The following is a 27,659-nucleotide window of genomic DNA, read 5'->3' on the forward strand; positions in this document are numbered from 1 at the left end:
ACCTGAAGAATTCGTCAAAATTCCGAAGTGACCCCATGGCAGCATAGCATAGTGGTTAGTACCATGGACTTTGGGGTTAGACCCTCTGGCTCATCTGAGGACTGACTGCACAAAACATGGAGCAAATTGTTTGAACCCTGTGAGGAGCATTCCTTTATTGTAAGATAGTGGGTATGTACCCATGACATTAGGTACATAGGGTCACTGTGCAAACTGTTAATGTCAGCAAATGCTTCACATAGGGAGGAATTCACTGCCTTACATAAGTTAACACCATGTTCTGTACTCTTCTACCCTCACCCCCTTCAAGATTCACATTGTTCTTGCTCAAGTTTCCCAAACTTGTTTCATCATAGAACACACCTTGTTTTCTGTGTTGTCAGGCACACCAAGTTGACAGAAACACTGGTGTTTTCATCCTCTCTTTGCGAACTAAAACCGAGACCTAGAAAAATGAAATCTTTTGCTTTAGGCCATACACTGGATTGGATTTGTCCCTTTCAGTTGTTTGGAGTCTTTAAAATATTTGAACCTCTACGGTGTTCAGCACTCAGAGACAGAGCAGTGAAGAAAATGTGTGTTTCTGCTTATGAAAATGACATTCAAGCTGACTTGCAATATGTTGATTTTTCAAGTAGTAAATAGGTAATCATTTTTGCTTCTTAATATTAAAATAGAGAACAGAGACCAAAATTACTCCAAGTTAAACTTTCCTTATTCTGGATTACAAAATTTAGAGGTCTTGATCTGTCCTGGGGCCTTGGGTTTACAGCATGCAAATACCACCCAGTAATGTTAAAGCTGGAAGGAATCCTAGAGATAATCTGGTTCAGCTCTCTCATTAAATAGAAAAGTCCTTTGCAGTCACCCTTGGCCCTGCCTCCTAAAACTCAGAATGATTTTGAACAGGCCAAAAAGTGTGAATCTGCCTTGAAGTCTCAACTAAACCTAATGCTGAGTCCCTGCTGTGGTATTTGAAGGGAAAGAAAAAAAGCAAAGCAAAACACACCACACCTTGCCTCAATGGAACTTACATTTGAAAAGTTTGAGAACTGGAAGAAGACTTAAATGCTATTCAAGATCACTGGAGGAAATGACCAGTCAACTCGTAAGCAAGGGCTTTGTACAAGAATTAAGAGGAAAGAGAATCAGGAGTTAGGGAGAAGGTGGGCTTGAAAGTAGGGTGCCTAGGACTGTGGATAGGTGAAGAGACAAAGGTAGTCCGTTTCACTATTTGGCCAATAAAATAATCCAGTATCAAAAAGAGAAATGTCTTGAAATGCTGTTCTTGGTCTTACCCCATTTTGTTTGATAGCCTTAAATGCATTGTCTCCTGCCCAGAAGCATTAAGACAGCAGAAGCTTTGGAGGAATAGAAAGAGGTCTTAGATGTGTGACCTGGCTGCCTGTTTCACAAGGAAGGAAACTGAAGCCCAGAAAAGGGACAAAATTTTTATCCACAATGAGTTAGTGATAGCACTCAAACCAGCCTCCCAGGCTTTTTAAAACCACATTTACAATCCTGTAAATTATTTGGTTGAAGGGTTGGTGCCTATGTTTTTAACTTTGAAATACTTCTCACATAAAGAGAGGGGGGTGAAGGCATCAACAGTTTGCTTTTATCCCCTTGTTCTCCATTGCGAGAATGCCTGTCCTGAATGTGCCTAAAACAAAGTTCAAGATTACTGCCACTTAGACAGCGGGCAAGCCTGAGTCATTGTCAGTCAGAAATTCTGTTGCTTTGTCTAAGGTACACACTGATTCTTCTGACAAATAGCAAGTGAGGACACACACACACTAATCCAGGACAAACTCTCAAGACTCATACAACAGAATAGTTAGAAGTTTGGAAGAGCTGGGAGCCTAGCTTACACTCAACTTGTAAGACACCAATTGTTCTTTACCAATTGTTTGATGTTGATGCCTTTAGGTGGCTGGGAACCAAGGCCTTGGAAAGTAATCTTGCCTGCACACCAAGTGGCTTTGAGCCAGGCTACTATAAGAGGCCATGCAGAGTTTTTCTCCATGAGGCATGCAGAGGACTCATGCCCATGTGAACATAATGCAGGGTCACAAGTGGTAGCATCTTAGAAAACAGTACAGTTGTCTGGGAGTTTAGTTAGGGGCATTGGGGGGATGCAGGGGAAGGAAGAAGCTGAGGGAGGAACTATAATAGCATAGGATAGACCAGGGTCTTAGCAATAGATGGGTTGTCAGCCCGCAAACTTCCCCAACTTGTGGAGTGCCTAGGGGACCTTCAGAGCAGAGCAAGGCTGTTCCCTCCCCGGCCCTTAGAAAGCAACTCTGAATCCTCTTCTGTGGCTTGGGTCTCAAGAGTTTAGAGAGCCGCCAGGTCAAGAGGCAGAGAGCTGGCTGGCATTGGAGAAATACAAGTTAACACAATACAATAAAATGCTAGGCTCAGAGTCAGAAAGTTTTAATCCCAATTTCACCCTGTAAATAAGAGCTGAAACTTGCAGGCTGCTATGTATCAGGTGAAGTCAGTACCGTGATTATCTTCATTTTACAGGTGAGGCAACTGAGGTACCAAGGTTAGTGAAATTGTCCAATGTAAAACAGCTAAGCAAGTAACCAAGTCAGGATTCAAGGCCAGACATTCAAACTTGAGTATGCTTTCTTAACCGCTGTGGGTTACTGCTGGGACAGGTAGCTTAAGTTCTAGGTTCTTCTGTTTTTCTTGGTTGTAAAATGGGCATAATCATATTTTACTCCGAAACTAATGGCTCGGGCCATGTGCAGTGGCTCACGCCTGTAATCCTAACACTTTGGGAGGCCGAGGTGGGCGGATCACCTTAAGTCAGGAGGTCGAGACCAGCCTGGCCAAAGTGGTGAAACCCTGTCTCTACTAAAAATACAAAAAATTAGCCGGGCATGGTGGCGGGCGCCTGTGGTCCCAGCTCCTCGGGAGGCTGAAGCAGGAGAATCACTTGAACCCGGGAGGCAGAGGTTGCAGTGAGCTGACATCGCATCAGTGCACTCCAGCCTGGGCGACAAAACAAGACTGTCTCCAAAAAAAAAAAAAAAGAAAGAAAGAAACTAATGGGTCCTCTTTGTTTTTAGTTGTATATTGATCAGTGCTTGTGGCACTGCTGATTTCTGTTGGTTCCTTCTGTGTGTCTCAGCTGCCAGGGACTCCACCTGCTCTCTGCTCTACTTTTGAATGACTTGGGGCAACCACACAGACTTCTTGCTCCTGACCGACTGCTTTTTATGTGCATTGGGGATTTTAGATACCAGCCCCAGGAGATAGAAGCAGCCCTTCCTTAATTGAGAGCTTTGGTTAATTGGGGTTGCGTTGGGTAAGGCTTTTTATAGTGTAAACTCTCGAGGAGTGCTTCCTAAGTAGAACTTGAAGTAGTCTGCTCATTTTCACCTCAAATGTGGCCTTTGCTGGTATCTGTAGGGCTAGGAACCCTCCTTAGTGACTTCTAAATTCTGGATCCTGACCCAGTTGTCTTTAACTTGCATATTCTGCATACCCTACTACTACTTTCTATGTTCTTTCTCTTTTTACACCTCTCCAGCTCATGACTTTTATCTTGATTTATTTCACCCTCTTATCGACCACCTAGGTGTGCGTGTGGTATACTGTGGGGAACCCAGAGACTTGATTTCATTCCACCGTGAGTGCCCAGTCTAACGGAAGAGATGGTTACAGTACAAGAGATGTTACTTTACTGTAGCCTGTAAGAGGTGCTCTGGGTGAATCAGCTGCCAGGAATGTGGACTAAATCTGGCAAAAGGAAGGATGAGTTGTAAAAGGGTAAATCAGAAACAACCCTGGCAAGAGCTGAGGCTTAGGTGTGTGACAAGGCCCATGCATATGGAGAGAGATACTTGAGCCTGGACTGCCATTGATTAGGAGTACCCCAACTCTCTGCCTGGCTGGTGGATTCTACATTTTTACAAACCCCTGTAATGTTCCAAGTAGTAATAGCTAGCGTTTCGTAGTATTTTCATATTCCTTGTCTCATTTAATCATCGCCACTGTAAAGTTGGTGTTTATATAACTTGTTCTTACAGACAAGAAAATCAATATCCATCAAGGTCAAGTTGCTTGTCCAGCACGACACTAGAGAAAGGTCAAGGCCTAGGTTTACATCCAGATGCTCTTTCCAGTGTCCATGTTCTTGACAGGCTGCCTTGTGACTGTATTGGACAGCTGCCAGTGGTGTCCAGAGACATTAGCATAATTCACACCCAGTAGCAGTCTGCTCTAGTGTCCAGGCACCATTCAAGGTGCTTTGTATGTCACAGTTAAGCTTTAGAGCAGTCCAGTGATGTAGGTGTTTCTTCTCAATTTATAAAAAACTAAACAGATTCTTAGTGTCCTAAGAAATTTGCCCAGGATCATATAGCTATGTAATTGGGGAGTCGGGGGCAGGTAGTAGAGGGAATGTTGACCCCAGGCCTGGCTGGCTTTACAACCCCTGTCCGGCCGGTGGGTTTACTCTTGTCCTCTTTTGGACACTGTGTTTTGCCCTGGCAGCCAGCAGAACAAGTCTGTTAATCTTAGGAAGTACTTTGGACACACCCTGTGGTGTTGCTATGGGACCCAGCCTCTTTATAATGACATAACAGCCCAAAATCATTGAGAATGGGACCAATTCTTGGTCCGCATGTTCGTATTTCTTTGGGAAGATGTGCCAGGATGAGTCCGTGTCTTTAGCTTCTCAGGACAGATCTTCGGCTGAGCTAGGTCTTTAACTAAAATATTTTAATGTACAACTCCTAATTAAACAGGGATGGCTATAGTCATAATTTATTCAAACTTCATTTTTCAGGATTCCCTCATCCTTTTTCTTAAGACATAACTTTATAATTTTAATATTCTGCCTTTTTCCCCCCCTTCACATTAAAACTTGCTTATCACATGCTATGTGACTTTCTGTTTTGGCTTTTTAAGTAAACTTCTGTTGAAGTATAATATGGTCCTTTAAAACTTTCAGCCAATTGGTATTACCATAGTTAACTGTTACTCATTCTCATTCTTGAACAGTTGTTTTCCAATCCTCCACTTTGGCTTATTCTGTATGCAATACCAGTTCTGAGTGTTTCTGGTGTTTGGTGTGTGTTTTTTTGTTGGGTGGGGAGGCTTGTTTGTTTTGTGTCTTTTTGACACTTTTGGAATGAATTCCTCAAGTGGGATTTTGCTTTCAAATGGATCGAGCATTTTTAAGACTTCGTATATGTATTGCTGAATTGCTAAAGTGCACGTAAGTCAAAGTCCTAATTAGTCCTCTGCTGAAAGATCTGCATGTTGTGTGGTTGGACCATCACGAGGGACTGGATGAACATTAAACTCTTGGGGGCACGCATCAGAGTCCGCTGTGGGAACTAGCACATCCAGGTGTGCGATTTTGCTGCTGGCACTAAGGCAGTCACAGTGCTTCTGCTGAGAATCTAGGCTATGGAAACTCAAGATCCTGCCCTCAACTTGCTCCTGAGTCTCCTCACCTGTGAGAGGAAATGTAATTATTATCTGAATAGATAGCAGTTTCGAGTAACCAGAGAGGAATGGCAGAGCACTCTCTGAATTCTTCCTTTCCATCTTATGTGACAGGTTATTAAATTTTATTTATCCTAAACTTCTAAGACCTTTCACATCCTCTTCTCACCTCCTCCCTTGCCAGCCCTCACTTCACCAGGTTTCAGAGCCTCTTGATAAGTCCGTCGGCCACTAGTCTGTCTCCCATCGCCAACCCCTCATGCCTCCATAAGGAACTTGTTTCATTGTCCAAGATATGCTCTTTCACACTTTAACATCTCTGAAATCAGCAGTTGACTTAGTCAGTGGTGTGCCCATAGCGTTGTCAGCAGCCTATATGGCTTATTTAAGTAGTATGTCTTAAAATTGGTGACTTGTAGATTCTGTAAGCAATATATCTCTAAAATACGTCAGTGGCCAGGCGTGGTGGCTCATACCTGTAATTACCCAGTACTTAAGGAAGCTGAGGTGGAAGGATTGCCTGAGCCCAGAAGTTCAAGACCAGCCTGGGCAACATAAGGAGACCCTGTCTCTACTAAAAATAGAAAAAAATAGCTGGGCATGGTGACGCATGCCTGTAGTTCCCACCACTCTACTCGAGAGGCTGAGGTGGGAGGCTCCCTTGAGCCCAGAAGGTAGAGGCAGCGGTGAGCTGTGATTGGCTGCACTCTGGCTTGGGCAACAGAGCTAGACCATTTCAAAATAAGTAAATAAATAAAATATATTAAGAACTTTCAGTCACTTCCCATTTCTTGGAGTCTAAATCCACCATAGAAGATATCCAGCCTCATTCCGGCACATCTACAGAAACTCTTCTGTGATTACCCAGACTACTCGTGTCCCTGGCGCACACCCACGTGCTCCTGTGCCCACTCCCCTCATTCTGGGAGACGCAGCTGCAGGGCCTCTCGCAGTTATTCTCAGCCTGCCTTCCTCTCATCCCAGCTTCTCTCCGGACTCTTCTGGCAGATCCGGGCCCACTTCCTAGTTCTCACAGCTGTAGTCATTCTGCTTCTAATGACCAGAAGCCTATGTAAGGGCAGGGATGCCCCTCATCTCACCGCACCTCTGTCTCAAGAGCAATGTGTGCTCAGAAATTGTTTAAGTGGCACTGACTAAAACCTGGAAATCTAACTTCTGGAGAAGGCTTGAGGATAGGCTTGTAAAAATCTAGAGCATTTTGTATTTCTTTCCAGGAAGTGCCTGTCTTTCCAAAGCTCCTACTGGCTTGTCCTTATGCTGAGCCTGCTGGCCTCACGTTTTTCAGCGAAGCAAGCCATGTTTTTATTGGGAACTTCAGCACTACTGATCAATTTCCATGACTAATGAGATGCAAGACACCTGCTTGGTTTTGTTCTTGGGTTTACTTTAAGCATCTTCTCTCCCTGTGAACTGTGGCATAGGATATGTTTTGAAATACATAATTTATATTGTGGTCACCTGTCAGACTTGAGGGAAAGGTAGTAAAACTGTCCCCAAAGGCAGGCCTGCCTCTCTTGGAAGTACACTTTTTAGCCCTCTGAGCTGGGAGACAGCATGGTCTGGGGGGAGGACTTGCTGTGGGGGTTCTCTCCTATCCTCCCCAGTTACTCATGGTAGGGCCCTCGGGCAGACTCTGAAGCCTTTCTCAGCCTTAGTTGCCCCACCTGTAAAACAGTGCCTGGTAAGATGAGACAGCTCACATAATAAACTTTTAAAATAGTACCTGGAACCCAGTAGGCTTTCACAGGCTAATTTACCTCAAATCCTTACTATCTCCAAATAACCTGCCTGTTTTCTCCCTCTCTGGGAAGGAAGCTAAATTTGTAACTCTTATTAATCTTATACAACTGTCAGATTATACCAGACAAGGGAATTATAAAACTTAAGTAAATTTTATTTGTTCCTCTCAGCTCAAAAAACTGAATTTCACATGGGGATTTTAGTGGTTGCTGCATATGTCTATTCCAACTATATATCCTGAAACTGGGGAAATACCTGCAGTTGTGGGTGGGTCGGGAGCCCGCTGTGAGATGGGCCTGAGCTGAAACTCCATGGATCACCTGCCCTCCATCAGTCCTGTTCTGACTGGTGGACCACAGTGACACTTTGGTTCTTTGGGAATTAGTGTCTTTTTGGAACTGGTGTTCAGTAATCCCCTAAAGTTCGATTACTTTCCCTTCCTCAATGCACAGGCACCTTGGAAATGACTGCAGGTCTCCCTGGGGAGGCCGGAAGACTGAGTAAGAAATCTAGTCCCCCGACCTCAAAACATCTGCAGAATGAGCCAGCATTTCTCAGGGTTAAGTAGAAGAGTTAAGCCATAGATTGCTAACCAGAATATCTGGTATAATTTAATAAAAACTAAAATAAAAATATGAAACTAGGGCCTTGGCTGGTCAGAAGAGGGAAGTTACTGGGAAATCAGGTGAGTGTAAGATAGATTGGCGTTGCAGCTAGCCTTAAGGTGCACATTTCAATTGTACCTGCAGAGATTGTGGGGGCAGCGGGCCTAGGGAGAGGGCTCACTTCAAATAGGAATAACCTGGTCTGCCTAGAACATGGGTTTCAGCTGTTACAGCCTAAGAAGTGTGATGTCTTAGATGGAATAATACACTTTCATTCTAAGATCTAAATTTCATCTTTTGCCTAACATGTAAAAACTTACTTGTATGGCCTACAGCACTGGGATTATTGAAATCGGTGACTTCCAAGGATTTGGTTGGGGTTGAGTGGGAATGATGATGTTAGTGATGGTCAGTGGTTCATTTCCCCAAAAAGATCTTACATTCTGCCAAATGTAGTTCATATCTGACTTAATTCACAGTACTCATGTGGTATAGTTTCATTCTCTCATTTGATAGATGTGAGGACTGAGGTACCAAAAAGACTGAGGCTCAGAGAGGTTCAGGGACTTGCCCAGGGTTCTGGCCATCTTTTCATCACACTTCAGTCTCCCTGTGTTTTCCTTGAAACAAAGAATCCACTCAGTGAGGCAGTGGTCAGAGTTGGGGTCTAAACCCAAACTCTTTGTTTCCTGGTCTGTGTTTTTCCTGTTAACTTCACCAAGTGCCTCCGAGTGCCTGGCATCATCCATGTCCCCTCCTTCCATCTGGTCGTGAGGTAGCTGAGACCCCGTTAGCCAGTCTGCTTGGAGTAAAGGACTAGAATTCTGACATGTTTGTTTTCTCCCGGGCAGCTAGGAGTTCGTGTGTGAAAGCACACGCTGCAGCTTCTCATGAAGTAAGTCCAGAGGCCTTTCCTGCACAAAGAAGTACTTTTGAGGCCAGGTGCTATTGAGAAGCTGGGACTATTGAGGCCACTGCACCCAGCCTCAAAAGTACTTCTTTTGGAAGTACGTTGGGAAGCCAAGGTGGGAGGACCACTTGAGCACAGGGGTTGGAGGCTACTGTGAGCTATGGTCACACCTCTGCACTCCAACCTGGGTGACAGAGTGAAACCTTGACTCGTAAAAATAATAACACTTTTGTATCTGGGACAAATAGCTGCGCTCCCAGTTTTCCATTCTGTCATACCCACTGTTGCTGGGTGTGATTCTGAGAATACTTCTTCCTGTCCAGAATTTTCCTCTCAACAAACAGCCCCTCCTGTAGCATCTCCTGAGTCTAGCTCCTTCCTCAGAGCAGCTCCTCAGTCAGAAGGTCCAGTCTCCCCCAACCACTCACAAACTTTGGGTTCTTTTTTTTACCGTTTTTTCTTTCCCTGGATTCTCATAACCTGGACTTAGATTATAGTCTGTTTTGCAGACTTGTTTTCTTTTTCCTTAGGTTGCCATAGTTACTAACTTTGTATATAAAATAATCATCATTCCTCTTCCTTTATTCCCCCACCAGAAGTTTCAGTGTTTTCTGATGTGGCCTTTGCAAAAGGAATTGGATGGCTTTTTAATCTTTTCCTTTCTGGTTCTACCTGTAGTATACATTTCTTGCTCTCCTTTTTGTGGGTCTTTAGCATCTGGATTGACTTGGGCTTCCGACTGATGCTTCATTGTGCAGTATTTTTACATAGAGGGCCTCTGCCCATGACCTAGATAGAGGATTATGAGAGGGGAAATAACTGATTTGAAAAGAACAAAAAACATCTGCCCTAAACTGGTTCTACCTGTATTACTTTGATTGTGAGTAATATAAGCAAATAAATTATATAATTACAAGGGAAGTGAAGTCTATCCGATTGTGATCAGAAACGTAAAGCTTTTGTTTTGTACGTCACATCATCTTGGCTGAACCCAGAACTCTCAGACCATTGACTTTAGTAGACTGTGTGCCTTAGTAATTTCAGGGCTGTTTGGGTTAGCAGTCTCACCCAGATCACTGGTTTTCTTTATAATAGAGTAAATGACTAGTAAAAGGAACCCTCTGCCAGAAGCTGTCTGAGGAAGTGCAGTCATTTTTGGTAGGATGCATACTCCATACTGGGGCCAGAGAGAGGACTTCTCTTCAGGTCCTGGCTCAGTTACAAATGACCTTGTGACCACCCAGAACAAGCCAGCACATTTGCAGACCCAGCCTCTCCTCATCAGTGAGATAAAATAATCTGCCTTCTTAGGCTTAGCTTTGGGAGCAGTTGTAGTCATCAGATAACATCCACATAAAGATTCACTGGACTGTCAGTTGCTTTATAAAGAACATTGAGATTTGCTTGGAGAGGCTGGTCACCAGCTTTCCTAGAGTTTCAAGCCCACACAATTTAAATCTGTCTTGTACATCGACTTTAGACTCCACTGTTCCCACCAGACTTCCAATTTACACCTTTCTGGTCTTTTTGTCCTGCATTCCATCATCCATTCCATCTTTCAGCCTAGAATTACCTTCCTGCTCCCCCACTGATCTACTGCCTGCCTTTTACAGGGTAAGTTCAGTCCTGCCCCCTCTGACACCTTCAGATCTGGCAGCTCCTGCCCCCCCTTCACTGTTTATATGAGTTGACCCTGATGGAGATGTGCATTCAGATCTGGTGGCTCCTGCCCCCACTTCACTATTTGTAGGAGTTGACCCTGATGGAGATGTACAGCTTTTGATGGTTGCTGCTGTGGATACCTTTCATCTCCTTGAAACTAAGCCTCATAGAGATGGGGGCATGTTATGTACCTAACTTGTGCTAGGCATGTGGTAGGCTTACAGAAAATATTGATGGATCGGAGTGTGCTTCTGAAATAAAGGAAATTGTAGTGCCATTCTAGGTTCATTAACAAGAATCCTTCTACAAGTCAGGAAAAAAGAGAGGAAAAGTCATTTGCTCAGCTTGGAGTAACAATGATATTAGAAGCAAAGACCCGTGACAGCCTTCTTGCATGCTTTCCCTTGTCCCATCTGCCCAGCAGCCTTGGGAGGTGTGGGTGGTATGGCACTGCCTGTTTGGAGACAGTATAATGAAACAAAAAGGCTTCGCAGTCAACCAGACAGCAGTAAACCTGAGTTTCCACCTGGGCCTCATTCCAAACCCAGGTGCCTGATACCAGTCCCTGGTGCCTGTGTCATACCTTATAAAGGGACTCAGTGTCAGTTGTGCAGGTCCCCTTGGAGCAGTTGTTTGTCACCAATGTCATTCTTGAATACACTGCATCCTTTAGTTCAAAAGAAGTGTGACTGTGTCCATTTCACTCAAGCTCCTTCCTATCTTCTTTGATTTAGGAGAAAGGATCCTGGGTTATGCTGAGGAGCCCTGCTATCTCTGGTTTGTCATGGAGTTCTGTGAAGGTGGAGACCTGAATCAGTATGTCCTGTCCCGGAGGCCGGACCCGGCCACCAACAAAAGTTTCATGCTACAGCTCACGAGCGCCATTGCCTTCCTGCACAAAAACCATATTGTGCACAGGGACCTGAAGCCAGACAACATCCTCATCACAGAGCGGTCTGGCACCCCCATCCTCAAAGTGGCCGACTTTGGACTAAGCAAGGTCTGTGCTGGGCTGGCACCCCGAGGCAAAGAGGGCAATCAAGACAACAAAAATGTGAATGTGAATAAGTACTGGCTGTCCTCAGCCTGCGGCTCGGACTTCTACATGGCTCCTGAAGTCTGGGAGGGACACTACACAGCCAAGGCGGACATCTTTGCCCTGGGCATTATCATCTGGGCAATGATAGAAAGAATCACTTTTATTGACTCTGAGACCAAGAAGGAGCTCCTGGGGACCTACATTAAACAGGGGACTGAGATCGTCCCTGTTGGTGAGGCGCTGCTAGAAAACCCAAAGATGGAGTTGCACATCCCCCAAAAACGCAGGACTTCCATGTCTGAGGGGATCAAGCAGCTCTTGAAAGATATGTTAGCTGCTAACCCACAGGACCGGCCTGATGCCTTTGAACTTGAAACCAGAATGGACCAGGTCACATGTGCTGCTTAAAATTCAGGGCTAAGCATTTTGGGTGATTTTAAACTAGGTGAGTGCTCTCTGTTGTTGTTTTTTGTTTTGAGACAGGGTCTCACTCTGTTGGTCAGGCTGGAGCGCAGTGGGTGCAGTGGCAGGATCTCGGCTCACTGCAACCTCTACCTCCCGATTTCAAGCGATTCTCGTGCCTCAGCCACCTGGGTAGCTGGGAGTACGGGCACCCGCCATCGTGCCTGGCTAATTTTTGTATTTTTAGTAGAGATGGAGTTTCACCATGTTGGCTAGGCTGGTCTCGAACTTCTGACCTCAAGCGATCTGCCGGTCTCAGCCTCCCAAAGTGCTGGGATTACAGGCGTGAGCCACCATGCCCAGCCTCCCTTTTTTTTCTGTATGCCCGCTTCTTGGACTGGGTTCTTCATTCTGGACCCTGGCATGGGCCCTGTGAACTTGGAGTGGAATACAAAGTTGAAGAAAACGAAATGCTTCTTTTCAAAGATCCCCCCCATGCCTTGATGGGAGAAATGTGCAATTATCTGAGTACACATTGGAAAGTCTAGAGAAGTCTTCTGAGAGGAGGTTGCATTTAAGCCGAGTCTCCCTTTTTTTAGAAATGCTCTTTCTCATCATTATAAATGCTCACTGTAGAAAACGTGCATAAGAGGTAGGCAGGTTTTCAGAGAATAAACCCTATCTCTAATTGTATCCCACCTACTCACACATCCAGTTCCACATAGTTTAGATCTTGCCCTAGTTGGTCGAGGTCTTTTTCTTTTTACTCATTACTAATCTGAGCATTCCTCCATGTCATACTTTGGAAGTATGGCTTTTCAGGGACTGTATGACATTCCTATTATATGTACCATAATTTAACCATTCTCTTACTTCAGAAAACAGATTTTTTCCATTTTAGATACTTAAATAATGTATTAGTGAATATTTATGTAGAAGTCTTTGCTTATTTAAAAAATTTATTCTGAGGTGGGCGGATCACGAGTTCAGGAGATCAAGACCATCCTGGCTAACACAGTGAAACCCCATCTCTACTAAAAATACAAAAAATTAGCCAGGTGTGGTGGCGGGCACCTGTCGTCCCAGCCACTCGGGAGGCTGAGGCAGGAGAATAGTGTGAACCCGGGAGGCAGAGCTTGCAGTGAGCTGAGATCGTGCCACTGCATTCCAGCCTGGGTGACAGAGCGAGACTCCGTCTCAAAAAAAAAAAAAAAAAAATGTGAGCTTTCCTTTGTCAAGTACAGTCATGCTCCGCATGAACAATGTTTTGGTCAAAAAGGAATGGCCTATATGACGGTGGTCCCATGAGATTATAATGGAACTGAAAAATTCCTATTACCTAGTGATGTAGCTGTTGTAATGTTATAGTGCATATTATGGTGCAGTGTGTTACCTTTTCTGTGTTTAGATACACAAAAACTTACCATTGTGTTACAACTCCCTATAGTATTCAGTACAGTAACATGCTGTACAGAATTGTGGTCCAGGAATGATAGGCCATACATGTCATCTAGGTGTATAGTAGGCTACACCGTCTAGGTTTGTGTAAGTACACTCTTGACATTACACAACAATCACCTGATGACTCATTTCTCAGAAATTGTTAAGCAGCCCATCATTAAGCGACCCATGACTGTATGTGCTAGGCTCTGGGGTGACATGATAAGCCAAATCAGAGACTTTCCCCATCTTCATGAATTCTGCATCTTAATTAGGGAGAGAAACTCCAAGTTGAACTTGGTTTCATGTGTAGTATTCTCAATGAAGGTATTTTTGTAGTGAGTCATTAGGTCTAATTCTTCAAATCATAATTTTTTTATAGCTGTTTAAGGAGAATAGGTATTCAGGGAAATTGACCTTTCAGGTGTTGATGCACAGAGTCAAGAGGAGGGAATTGGGGGTGAGGGAGCATCCCAGATAGACAGACCAACCTCTGCGAAGGACCTGAAACCAGAGGGAGCCTGGCACGTTGGAGAAACTAGACCAATTTGGGTTAGTGAGGAAAGTAGACATGGAAATTAGAGAGGACAGGGAACAGTGTAGACAGAAATTGAACTGGAAAACCCAAAGGTGTTTATAGGAACAGCAGAATAGTTGGACTGAAGTTTGATGTGTGTGTAAGAGAAATAAGATGAAAAATTGACCAGCATATATGCTAGGTAGTTTCACGTGAACCATTTTGTTTCACCTTTACAACCCTGCAAGGGATTAAGTAATTTACCCCAGATCCTACTAAGTTAAGGACGGGTATATCTTATTCAAGCATCCCCCACCCCCTTTTCCCTTAATATGGTGAGCTAGAAGTAAGCTGCTCTTACGTTGTGCTGAAGTCTTGACGAGGTGATGGAGCTAGCGCTGATCCTCCTGGTGGTCACAAGGAGCCTCAGGAGCCATAAGGCACGGAGCTTTCCATCACTTGGGTGGGTTCCCTCCCTTTCTCTTCATTATCCTCTGGTTTCTAGGTGGGGTTGGCTCATACCAAGTTGAGCTTGGTTTCATGTGTCGTGTTCTCAGTGAATGTATTTCTGGAGTGAGTCACTTAGGTTTAATTCTTTCATTCCGCAAACATGTATTCCAGGTGCTGAACCAATTGGTCCTACCACCCATGGGTAGGAGAACAGCACTCCCCAAAGCTAGGTTTAGGGTAGTGCTGTATTAGAAACCAAAAGGGTTGGCTAGACAGTGTTTTAAATGTATTTTGTGCTGTCACTTCCCGTTTCTATCTCATGCTTTCTGCTTTTGAAAGACCTCTTAAAATTCAGATTTGCTCTGGCATAGGAAGGTTGTCATTGGAAGAGGGACCTGAATTTAGGTTACGATTATGGGGTTGTCATAACTAATTGAGATCAGGGCTTCCATTTGGATATCCACACTTGAGATTTGTGCTGTTTTGCAGGGCAGTTTTGGCTAAATTGGAGTGATTCCTTCATGTAGGAGAAATAGGCGACCTTGAGAACAGGGGAAAAGATTAGGAATATGGTTACTGGTGAGTGTCCCAGGCTGTTCTGTTAATTCATTTTGTGGTTCTTACAGCTAATCTTTACAGTACTGGTGGTGCCAATTTGACCATAGCCTATCCTCCCCTGTCTTAGGTGGGCACTTAGAATTGTGGGCCTGGGCCCAGGTCTGTGACCAGAGCCAAACCCTGTGTTGCCAGAAGCTTCAAATCAGCTTCTGTAGATGCGCCGTATCTGGCTGGTCAGAGAATCTGAGGCTTGAGTTGGGAAGAACATTGAGTCCGACCTCGCTTTCCCCTGCCAAGTTTTGTAGATGGACAAGATAATTTCATTTATTCATTCAACATGTTCTTTGGAAACTCTTTCCAAGTACCATTTTAGACACAGATAATACATCAGTGAACAAAACAGACAAGTTTTTGCAGTGTGGAGCTTAACATTCGTTCTGTTGGGAAGACAGTACCCATAGGTAATGTATAAGAAAGTGCTCGGTGCTGGGTGCGGTGAGAGGGTAGGATGGGAAGAGTAGAGCAGGGTAGAGGAGATCTGAAGCTTGGGTGTTGGGGAGGGGTGGGGTTGTACTTTTCAATGGAAGATATCAGAGTGGGTCTCCCAGAGGCGGTGACCTTTGAGCGAATGTTAGAAGGAGTTGAGGGAGTGAGTCACAAGGATTTCTGGGGAAAGAGCATCTCAGACAGAGATAATGGCCACTGTGAAGGTCCTGAAAGTTGGCTAGAGTGAGCAAGGAGTATATAGGAAGAGATAGATAACTAGGAGCCAAATAGGCCTCGTAAGCCTCTGTAGAGATTTTGGCTTGTGTTTTTGGATGAGATGGAAAGCCATGGGGATGTTTTCAGCTGTGTGATATCTGCTCTTTTGAAAGGATCACTTTGCATCTTGAAATAACGGGATAAGATGGGAGGCTGTTGCAGTAATCCAGGTGAGAGATGATGATGACTTGAAACAATGGAACAGAGAAGTGATTATTGGATTTTGGGTATTTTTTTGAAGTCAGAGCCAGCAGGATTTCCGGCTGGATCATATGTGAGGTGTGAGAGAAAGGAATTAATCATCACTTCAAGATGTCAGCCTAAGTGATGGGGAGAATAGAGCTGCCATTAAATAAGATAGGGAAGACATTGGGGGAATAGGGTTGGCAGGAGAAAGTTAGGTTTTAGTTATCTGAAAGTTTGGCATGCCTATTTAGAATCCAACTACAGATGTAGAGTAGGCAGTTGGATGAGTCTGGAGTTCAAGGGAGGGGTCCAGCCTAGAGATACAAATTTAGAGATTTGCCACAGTACTGGAGTGGGTATAGACAAGAGGAGGTCAGAGGACTGAGCTCCAGGTGGTGCAACATTGAGGGTGGGAAGAAAGAAAGGAGCCAGAGAGAGGGGAAAAGACATCAAGAGGAGGAGGGAGCCAGCTGTGGCATCATCTGCTAGTTGATTGAGAGGAATTGATCATTGGATTTAGTAAATGGGAAAGCATCAGTACTCATGAACAATTTTGGTGGAGTAATGGGGAAACCTGTAACTAGGGTGGATTTGAGAGGGGAAGAGGAGAGGAATTGGAGACAGTGAAAGAATAGACCAGTAGTTCTCAAAGTATTTGGTCTGAAAGCCTCTTTACATTTTGAATTTACGGACTCCAAAGAGCTTTTGTTTTGGGTTATATCTGTGGATGTTTGTACTATTAAAAATTAAAATAGGCTGGGGTGTGGTAGCTCATGCCTTGTAATCCCAGTACTTTGGGAAGCCGAGTAGGGGCAGATCGTTTGAGCTCATGAGTTTGAGACCAGCCTGGGCAACATGGTGAAACCTGGTCTCTACTAAAAATACAAAAATTAGCCAGGTGTGGTGGCACATGCCATAGGCCCAGTACTTGGGAGACTGAGGCAGGAGAATTGCTTGAACCAGGGAGGCAGAGGTTGCAGTGAGCCAAGATCGCACCACTGCACTCCAGCCTGGGCGCCAGAGAGGGACCCTGTCTCAAAAAAAAAACAAAAAAACTCCAGTTGCATAAGTAAACACACTTGACCCCTATACCACCAAGATGAAAAAACACCTCAATGTTTTAGGATTGTAGATTTCAGAGTCGCATTTAAGTCAGGACTAACTAGTTTCAGTTTTTTGCAAAAATAAAAGGAAATGCATTTTGGGTTGGAAACCTGGGATTCCCCTGAAAGAAGTGGTGTCTAGTAACAATGCAGGGATGGAGTCTTATTTCTGCGTTTTCCTGACTGTGTGGCCTTAGGCAAATTATTCCACTTATCAGGGCGTCAGTTTTATTATCTATAAAATGGAGTTGATCCTGTATATCTTATTGAGGTTGTTGGGGGGAATCACAAGAGGTTGTGAAAGTGCCCTATGTAAACAGTCTGAATTAATTGTAATACAGTAGCATTGTTTAGATCCATACTTTGGCCTAGGTGGAAGTGTTGGCTTCCATTTCCCTCTGAAGACAGTGATCTTTGGTAGCCTCACTTTTGTGGATTGCCAAATAGCTTTTCTTTTGAAACAAAGCTGTAGTCAAGGCCCACACTGTCCAATCACTTGTTCCAGAAAAGTATATCTATTTTTAAAGACCATTCAATGGTGGGTCTGATCTCTTTCTTATTTGTCACTTGCAAAAGATATTTAATAGTTCCTAATGGTTCCTACCAGCTAGCCACAGCCTTTTATCCCAAGCAGGAAGCCAGCCAAACTGATGTTCCAGGTGCCTCCACCCACGTGTTACCAGGGAGAGTGTTGTGGGATGAGGGAATCTGCATTCATGGCCAAGTCTGCTGTCTGATATACAAACCTCCGTTACTAGGGCCTTTTGAAGCCAAAGCCCTCGAATGACGTCTTTTTGGAGTGGGCAGCTAAGGCCTGCTGAAGGAAATCAGATGTTGGTGTGACCTGAGGGGTCACAGAAAGTATTTCTAGTTCCATATGAGATCTTAGTAGCTGCCTAACATCAGAGAAGGAAATCAGGCCCAATTTCTGTTGAAGTAATAGTTGATACATTTATCCCTGGCCTGGGGTCCTAAGATGTGGCTCTTGGCTAACATACTGGGTGACCTGCGTTGGCCCCTTGACCTGCGCTTCAGATTTTACTTCTATTTTGCAAGATCTAACCCTAGTATGACCCTAATCAAAGACAGGAATTCACAAGCCCTTTCAGCTTATCTGACAGGCAAGAATATATTTGCCTGTTGAAGCCATAGAAGCCCAATTCAATGACCAATTTTTTGCTTTGGGCTAGAATTACACACAAACTATGTTGTTACACTGTAGCTGTCAAGTTAATCAGCAATGATACTAAAAACTGGAAAAGAAATGCTTAATTAACATGGTTTGTTTTAAACAGCAAAGTATTCAAAACAGTCTCTGTAGGGTAAATTTTAAAATGGTTTTAGGTGAGAAGTTGGGACCCCCAGTACTGGATACGTCCACTCTATGACTTCCTGGCCCAGCTCTCAGGATGGCCAGGAACTAGCTCCTGCCTTACAGGACTGCCCTCCCTTGCCTGTACCTGGTGCCTGGCTGAGGAGTGTGGCAGCCTGAGGGGTTAGGCTGTGAAGAAGGACAGCAGCGCCAAAGATGACCAAAACGGCAATGATTCATGGTCGTCCCTGGGCTGGCTGAGTGCTTTATGACTAATAATTCATTTACTTATTTTCAAGTAAATTCCTGAAGGTCACATAGCTAAGAAGGGGTAAAGCCCAGCCTTGAACCCAGGACTCAGTCCATGGCTTTAACCAGTTTGGTGTATTGCCTCATTGAATCATCTTTAAATTTAAAATGTTTTCCTAATTGAATTCAACAAATAACTGAGCATCAAAGTAGATAGAATTTCCTGCCCACCAAGCCCAGAGCATTATGAGATTCATGGTATGGAACACTTAGTAGGCTTCAAGAGGAGATAGTTCCTCTCCTACTCTGAAAAGGTCCAGAATATAGTGATAAGCAGCCAGGTAGCCCAAGGGAAAGTAGAAGCAAGGAAGGTTCTTCCTTCATGGGAAGGTGTAACTGCCAAGGGGTCGAAGTCAGTGGTTTGGTTTTGCACCCCAGAAGCTGATCCCTACTTAGTCTTTGGTGGAGCCTTGAATTTCCCAAAGGGAGGATGGGAAAAGGGAAACGCTAAGCTGTACCCTGAAGTGGGTAAGAATGGAGGTGTTATTAAGAGCAGAGAGATCATGGGGTCGAGGTGGTGTCTCTTGATGATGATCAATTCTTTAATCCAGGCAGATCCAGAACCCCTGAGATTCTTTGAGTCCCTGCCCATATAGTAGGGGTCACAGCTTTGCCACAACCCATCTCACTAGCACTAAACAGCTTCACAAGAGGTGGGGGTTATGAGTGAAGAGTCAGTGTTTGGTTCTCTTTTCTCTCAGGAAATTGAAGCTCAGTCTTCAACTGTGAAGACCCTAGTGACGCTAGATACCTGTATACAAAGAGACATGTCCCTTGGGGCCTCATCTCTCTGCTGGTGTTTTCTGAGGAGTTTTCCTCTCCAGGTGGGGAAGGCTGGTATTTTAATTTTTTTGTAAGTCCCCACAAGCTCCCCAGTGACCTGCTGTTGCCATCTCTTGATTGTTTCTGCCGCATCAACAGCAGGAAGCTGAGCTATCAGTTATGTAACGGGGCCGATGGCCCCCCCAGGGATAATCTGTCCCTTGCAGCTCTGCAGGACATGAAAGTATCCATGAAGGGACAGGCCTGGCCCGGGGCTGTTGACGTCAAGGCCCAGTTGCTGCTCACATGTTCTTCCTTCGTGGCATCCTTGGCTCCACCTAACCTAGATAGCATCCCTTTGGGCAAATCAAAGTGGCTCTTGTAATCGTCCAGCTGTGAGCAAAGCTGCCTGATGGTTCAGGGGTGCTTCCAACTCCCATTTCCTCTTACCCCAGGGAAGCAAAGACACTCCCACCAACAGCTGCTGGTTATCAAAACCTGCTTTGAGGGACCCCTTGACTTGTGCAGGGCAGAGACCCTGCCTTTTTATTCCAAGCCCTGAATTAACTTTACACGTATCATTATCATACATCATCTGCTTAGCTATTCTGTTATGTGCCCTCTTTTCTGCAGATAAGGAAGCAGAAAATCACTTTCCTAAGGTTTTGAGAGCCAGGATTTGAGACAAGGTGTATCTGTCTGGAAATTCTACTGCTCCATTCTGCATTCTACAGCCTCTTAAAGCCACTTTTAATGAGTTTCTATTCTGAGGCAGATGGTGGGTTCCCCTCCAATAGCACCATACAGTAAAGCACCCAGGGCTGCCATGGGTGTCCTTCACAGTCTGACACTGGTTTCAGCACAGGCACACTGTGGCAGGGTCATCAGCCATCCCTTCAGGTGAGATCAGCCTGCATGTGGATTCCTCCTGTGTTACAATGACTGCCCCAAACATTGGCAGAGGAGGCAAGGCTGGGATAGTGTGAGGTGCCCATATAACCAAGGTCTGGCAGCAGAGAAGGCAGGAGCCACGTATGCAGCCAGGTCAAAATTGCCAAAAGGTTGGAAAGTAGGAGATCCAAAGCACACCTCCACCCACAGGCAGCTGGTAAAGCACCCGGCACTGAGGGAATGCTGTCATTAGGCCAGCGTCTGGCACCAGCTACAAGGAAAGGGCTCCAGTAAGAGCCAAAGGCATCATACGTGTCTGTGGTCCTGGTGCCCTGGCAGAAGCCCATTCTGAGTGAACCCAGGGATTTAAAGTTGATGAGGACCCAGCAGAATGGCAGCGGTTGCTCTGTTTCTTCCTGACAAATCTTCCAGCTCACTCATTGAATCCTAACTTAAGCAAGGGATTCCGTCACTCATGCTTACTCCAATTGATGTGGCTGCCCATAGCCCTGTGTCGAAGGATTCTGGGGCCAAGTCAGATTTGGTGGGCAAGAGCCCTTCTGGCATATGGTAGGCACTTGCCCAGTGGAGGCATTGATTGTTTAGACCCCAGTATGGTCTCCTAGGAACTTAGTTTAATTATGCAGATGAGATATGGACACTTGGTTGTAATGGGTTATAGATGGCTCAGTAGAGATACAGGAAGACAGGAAAGAGTGGAGGAGGTGGTATTCCAGGCTGGTTCTTGAAGGTAGGTTTTAGGGGTACCTTGTAAGCCAGGTGAGATGCGCAGGGGCCACATCTCAGGGTACATACTCAGGTTTGGTTTGATTACAGTATTCTCAGCTACAGGAGGAAAGGGTACTACTGTTGAGGTATTGAAATTCCCAACTGGAGATATATTGTGGACCCAGGACCTAGGGAGAGTGCCCAAGGCTCTGTCTTGATTAGGGCAGCCGCATTCATGCTCCCAGCCCCTCTTTTCATTTCCACTAGTGAGTCCACCGTGGTATTGCAAAATCAGAGGAAATGGAGATCTCCTCCAGCGTTTCTAGGATTCAGAGGCATGGCAGGCCTTAAAACTGCCAAGCAAGTTTAAAATAAATCAATACCATAAAACACTGCAATGAATTTCCCAACTTTAAAGAAATTTCACTTTCAGAGGTGCCAGGGGAAAGCTATAACTCAGCCTGCATCGTACACAGGTCAGAACTCTATATTTTGTTTCTTTATTAAAGAAAGTGATGTCTAGGGACATGGGAGGAATGGATTAGGGCCACCCAGGCACTCCATAGGCCGTAGTGAAGAAGATGAAAATGCTTCCATTTTCCCAGGCTGCAAAAAGCATCTTGATGTGGGGCTTGGGGAAGTCACCTTATGAATGGTCACCTTTATTTTTTTTTCCCCTGAACTCAGGCATGGTAGCGTAGCTGTAATGGGAGGCAGGTTGGCTTTGTTATATCGTGTTGGGTTTTAGTATTGATTATCTATTTTACTGGGAAAATCACAAAGATGATGTGAACCAATTGACTCATTGTGCATTTACTTCCATCTTTGTGGGGAAAGAAAACCCTTCACCATGTACAGCACCCCTTTGTTTTTTCTTTTCTACTTTTTTTGGATGTGCTTAAGACATGCCCTCTCAGAAAGCTAGGTGTGCCTAGGGCAAATCTAAGGCATGGAGTTGGGAGTATAGTGTTGTCAGATCTTGGCAGGTTGTGCGGGCATTACCAGCACAGCCCGGCCTTGTACCAGACACAAAGAGAACTGGAAGTCACAAGTAAAGACTCTGTTGTTAGTAACCAGATTGCATCTTGGATCTGATGACGTTTGGAAGGAACCCTTGGTTTGCATAGAACAGCAGAAATAAGTGATTATACCACACCCCAGACAAACAGGCTAACTTTAACTTTTAAAAATATTTTGGAGTTTAGGCCAAGTGCCTAAACTGAAATCCAGATGTCACCACTGACATGGTCTAGAGGTCCTCCTCCCTCTTCTGACCTGAGCATCTTAGGGCCAGAGTACCAGCAGGTATAGCAGGAAAAGTCTTCAGAGAGCACATAGCTCCTTCCTGCTGCTCTGGAGTCCTGTAAGCAGGACAACAGCTGTCGCGATAATACCAGACTCGCTCCTGCTCTTAGAACTGAGTTGGGATCATTGCCATAGGGAGACCCAGATGTGAGTCTTCAGCCTAATTATATGAACCTGGGTGAAGTTTAACCATGGTTAAAAGATTGCTTTTATTTTATCTGCAGCAGGAACAGAGGATGTTATGAGTAAGGAGTGTTGGTGAAGATATCTTCAAGCCCTTGTCTCCTCTCTGCTCCTCCTCACTCAATCCCACCCCCCAACACACAGTGTCAGCGAGAAACCCTAGCACCAGTGGTTCTCAAGATGTGGTTCCCAGACCAGCAGCATCACCTGGGAACTTGTTAAAAATGCATATTTCTGGCTGCACCTCAAACCAACCTACTGAGTTGGAAACTGGGGAGTGGTATTGTATCAGCTCTCCAGGTGATGGCTGATGAACACAAAAGCTTCAGAACTGCTCTGGCAAAAGAGGGTAAATGTGCAGTCAGCCACCCTGCCATCTTTTAGACATGCAGACCATTGCCCTCACCTTTTATCCTTTTACCTTCAAAAAGCTTGGACCTAAGCGTGAGAATCGGGAGGGCCTGTAAGGTCCTGGCCTCTATAATTCCATCAGTAATTGTATAATTACCTAGCACTGTGACTTGGACAAGTCAATCCTCCAGAGAACCAAGGTACCTGAAGGACCGCTCTTTTCCCTTTCCCCCGTTCCTTCTGCCCTGGCATGTTCCTAGTTCCATGGTGGATGTGGTTCTGGGACCCTGGGACAACTGACTCCCGCTCAGGCTCTCTCTCAGTGCATTTGTCTTTAGGATGGGGCGAAGCCCTGTGGCCTCTTGCTCCTGGGAGTAGGAGGAAACAATTTAACTTCTCCGTGGGCTTCCCTGGGGAAGTGGACTTCTGAGCCATAATAATGATGAATGTCTCAAGGTGATCTCAGGTGAGTACTGTCAGGGCAACCACAGGATTCCTGTGAAGTCTGAATGATAGGCAGGTCACCCCTAGAGGAAGGAGAAATTGAGAAGCAACAGGGCATAGGAAACAGGGAAGTCCCTCCGAGGCACAGGTGGAACTTAGGTCTCTAAGTAGAATCTTTGTAGGGTTTTTTTTTTGTTTTTGTTTTTGTTTTTTGAGGCAGGGTCTCGCTCTGTTGCCAGGCTGGAGTGCAGTGACACAATCTCGGCTCACTGGCTTCACAGGATTCTCCTGCCTCAGCCTCCCGAGTAGCTGGGATTATAGGTGCATGCCACCACGCCCAGCTAATTCTCATATTTTTATTAGAGACAGGGTTTCACCATGTTGGCCAGGATGGTCTCAATCTCCTGACCTCGTGATCCACTCGCCTCGGCCTCCCAAAGTGCTGTGATTACAGGTTTGAGCCACTGCACCAGGCCTCTAAGTGGAATCTTAAACATGACTTTAAATCGTGACTAGCAAACTTCATTTTTCTGTTCCACAGACATGTATTGAGCACCCGCTGTGAGCCAGGTTTGGGCCATGGAGATGAGAATTCCCATCCTCAGTCCATGTAAACCCTGGGCATCTCTCTGAGCCTCCGAGTCCGCCTCCGTAAAGGGGGGTTGCTAACACCTGGAGGGATTGCCGTGGGGATTACACAGAACGTGAATGAAAAGCTGGCATAGGCCTGCCAGGCATGCAGCAGGTACCACACAGGTGTTGGGTCCTGCTGCCCTTTCATGCCAGTTCTCAGGCATGCTGGTGGCAGAGCGAGAATTAGCATCTCAGAATGTGTGCAGGCTCGTGTGCTTCCCCCTCCCCCACCAATAAAAAGGAAAACGTGTGCCCGAGGGGGCCCGTTAATTTTTTGATCAACTGTGTGTCAGGCACTGTGGTGGGTGCCTCTATTAATAACACATGGGTGAAGAAAGCAGACATGGTCCTCACCCTTGAGGCACTGAGTTTGAGAGACATGTCATACAAGAGTACCATAGGTACAGTTTCAGTTGTTGTGTGTAAATGAAGAAAATAGCAGAAAGTGAGGACCTGCCCAAGGCGGTCAGAGAAAGGCTCTCTGAGGAGGTGGCATTGAAGCCGAGACCTGAAGGATGAGGCCTCTGCCAAGCAGAGGAGGAGGGAGCTGGCTGGAGTGCAGTGGTCAAGGCGTGGGAGGCCAGGAGGAGGTCACTGGCTGCTCTGTGGCCAGTAGAACTGGAGAGAGGCAGGTGTGGAAGCAGGGAGCCCAGGTAGGAGGCTGTAGCTGTCTAGGTTAGGGGAGATGGTGAAGTGGGAGTGAATTCAAGGTACATTTTGGAGATTCAAAAGGGCTCTCAGATGGACTGAATTCGGAAGGTAGGAAGGAGTAGCTCAGAGCTGACTCCATCATCTGTGGCTTGAGTGACTGGGTGGTGGGGACAGAGCCATGTAAGAGTGAATGCTGCAGCAGGAGAGGGTTTAGGGGAGTAGGGAGATACATAAATGTGTCTTGGACGGGCGGACATGAGACTGTGCTCTCTCTCCTGCGTGGGTGTTTGTGGTAAGTGGCACCCGTTTATCTGGGTTTTTTTAGAGGATTGTTGGATCTCAGTTTTGCTGCTGAACAAAGAGCACCTTCACAGGCACAGAATGGCCCCTTGGACTCGGGGCTGCGTTCATGGCTGAGTCTTGCTGCGTTTTGTTCTTTTCTTGGTAATCAGCTTCTCATTAGGTTATGATGTGTTGCTCTTCTGTCCTTATTTGCATCTGTACTCTGCTGTAATTGTGTCTCAAGAACATGGCGTTTTGTTGTTTTTTAGAGCTGAAAACCTGTGCAGGGTCTTGTCACATGGGCAGCCTGGTGATCCTGTCACGGGGCAGCTCTCCAGTATGGGCATCTCGCTCTCTCTTTATTTATTTATTTTTACTAGTTATATAACATCAGAGTCATGATTGCTGGCTGTAAAATTGATTTTGAGAACTACTTTAATTTGTAAATTGGGAAATACTTTCTATTTTGGGTTAGGGAAAGGCATACAGGGGAGGGAGGTGGGGGAAGAAGGTCTGTAGTCCCTGGTTTCAGTGATCTTCAGGTTTCTAAGTGCAAGCACCAGGAGCTGAGGGGTGGCCCTCCAACCTTATCGGGACGGTCAGCCAGTGGGGAAGGGGCTTCGGAGTCACTCCTTTGGCCATCCCGTCACACCGTGGTTTGAATGACAATATAGGGAGTGGGTAGAGGTTGGGTCATCTGCCTGCTCACCAGACCCCCTTCCCTGGAACCCCCTGGGGACCTAGGTCTTTATACAAATTCAGCAAATGGTTGCTGAGAATTAGGAGCTTGCCGATCATCTTGCATTCACTATATACTCATGCGTCACTTAATGATGGGGATATATTCTGAGAAATCCATTGTGAAGCGATTTTGTCTTTGTGCACACATCATGGAGTGTTCTTACACAGTCCTAGATGGTATAGTCTCCTACACACCTAGGCTATATGGTAGATAGAGCCTATTGCTCCTAGACTGCAAACCTGTACAGCATGTTGTGGTACTGAATACTATAGGCAGTTGTAACACAGTGGTGTTTGTTTATCTAAACATGTAAACATAGAAAAGGTACAGTGAAAATGTGGCATAAAAGGTAAAAAATAGCTGGGCTTGCTGGCCTATGCCTATATTCCCAACACTTTGGGAGGCCGAGACAGGAAGATCACCTGAGCCCAGGAGTTTGAGACCAGCCTGGGCCACAGAGAGAGACCCCTATCTCTACAAAATTATATTAAAGTTTTTTGTTTTTTTTTTAAAGATTAAAAATGGTATACCTGTATAGGGCACTTACTATGAATAGAGCTTGCAGGACTAGAAGTTGCTCTGGGTGAGTCAGTGAGTGAGTAATGAGTCAGTGTGAAGGCCTAGGACATTACTGTACACTATTGTAGAATTTCTTTCTTTAAAAATAAATTAACCTTAGCTTACTATAACTTTTTTGCTTTCTAAACTTAAAATTTTTTAAAAACTTGATTCATTAACATTTAGTGTAAAACACAAACATGAGACAGGGTCGTGCTCTGTCACCCAGGCTGGAGTACAGTGGCACGATCTTGGCTTACTGCAGCCTCGACCTTCTGGGCTCAAGCTCTCCTCCTGCCTCAGCCTCCTAAAGTGCTGGGCTTACAAGCCTGAGCCACCGTGCCTGGCCCTTCTTTCTTCATATCCTTATTCTGTACACTTTTTTCTATTTTAAAAAAGTATTTTTTTTTACTTTTTAAATTTTTTTGCTTAAAAACAAAAACCCACACATTAGCCTAGGCCTGTGCAGTCTTGGCGTCAGTACTCCCCACTCTTTTTTAAATATTGTGAAATCCTCACCTGCATCCTGAGTATTGTTGTCCCCCCAACTCCCACTCCAGAGAAAGGAAGTGATTTAGCACTGGCCACGTGGCTAGCTCATGCCAGCTCAAGGGCCAGAGCTCCAGCGCTCATGCGCTCCATTGAGCTACCAAAGAGTGGTCATGTGAGCAAGTCCAGGTGCACCACACTGTCTCAGGGCCACCAGGAGCTCAGAGAAGGGAGCTGGCTTTTGCCGAAGAAGGAAGTGATGGCAAAGTAGAGGACACGTGACTTAAGATGGACCTTGAAGAAAGAAGAACATATTAGGATATTTGAAGCAGGGGCCATAGCACGTCCAAAGACAGAACACTGGAATTTGTGGAGAGTGCCTATCCCTGGGTGGGTTCACACAGAGGCTAGAGTAGAAAGCTAAATAGGGCTAAGTTGCCAAGAGCCTTGAATGCCAGCCTGAGGAGAATGAACTTCATCCTGCCAAAAAAGACGAGGGTGAGTGGGTGGTGGTGAGCAAGGCTATATTTTAGGCAGGTGAGTCAGTAACAATGAGGGGAGAACTGTCAGTCCCCCAGGAGGGGAAGATGAGATGCCACACCGGCAGTACATGTCTCCGGAAAGTGTGAGACAGCACAGGCACCTTCCAGAGCACATGGGAAGGTAGAAAGGGTAGCATCTAAATAGGAAGATGAGAAACCTTTGCTTCTATATTGGTGTCAAGACATCAGGAGACTTGCTGTTGAACCTGTTGGACTGGTCAATCTAGGTTTAAACAGCAGCTCTCCTACTTAACTAGCTGGGCAGCTTTGGGCAAGTGATCTACCTTCCCTGGGCCCCCATTTCCTTGTCTGGTCAGTGCAGTAAGTGTTCCTCACTGTAGGCTGTGTCCGGCACAGTTCCTAGCTCCTGATTAGAGTTGAGTCAATGGTGGCTCTGTGTATTGCCCCCATCCTGCTATTTTGTTTGTTTTTGCCACATCCTCATAGGCTAATCATACATTTTCACTTTGCTTCTCACTAACAATTTGTGATAGCATTCTTTCCCCCAAAGAGATCTCCAAACCCCTTAGCAAGTGCCTCCAGTGAGTTCCCCTTGGCTTAGTGGGCTTTAACTAGTTGTTGTAACCAAAAGTCCATATGGACCTCTCTGTA

At 45.4% G+C, this 27,659-nt stretch overlaps 1 protein-coding gene across 1 annotated transcript in view; it reads left to right on the forward strand.

The window, feature by feature from the left end:
- The window catches only part of STK35 (serine/threonine kinase 35), a 46,916-nt gene that overhangs the window by 3,854 nt on the left and 15,403 nt on the right, over window positions 1-27,659 (forward strand). Inside the window, exon 3 of the mRNA XM_003273432.3 lies at window positions 11,142-11,891. Within this exon, the coding sequence (XP_003273480.1) occupies window positions 11,142-11,854 (713 nt within the window). The 3' untranslated portion in view covers window positions 11,855-11,891. The remainder of the gene's footprint in view (window positions 1-11,141; window positions 11,892-27,659) is intronic.

Source organism: Nomascus leucogenys, chromosome 13 (assembly GCF_006542625.1).
Source record: "Nomascus leucogenys isolate Asia chromosome 13, Asia_NLE_v1, whole genome shotgun sequence".
Taxonomy (NCBI): Eukaryota; Metazoa; Chordata; class Mammalia; order Primates; family Hylobatidae; genus Nomascus; species Nomascus leucogenys.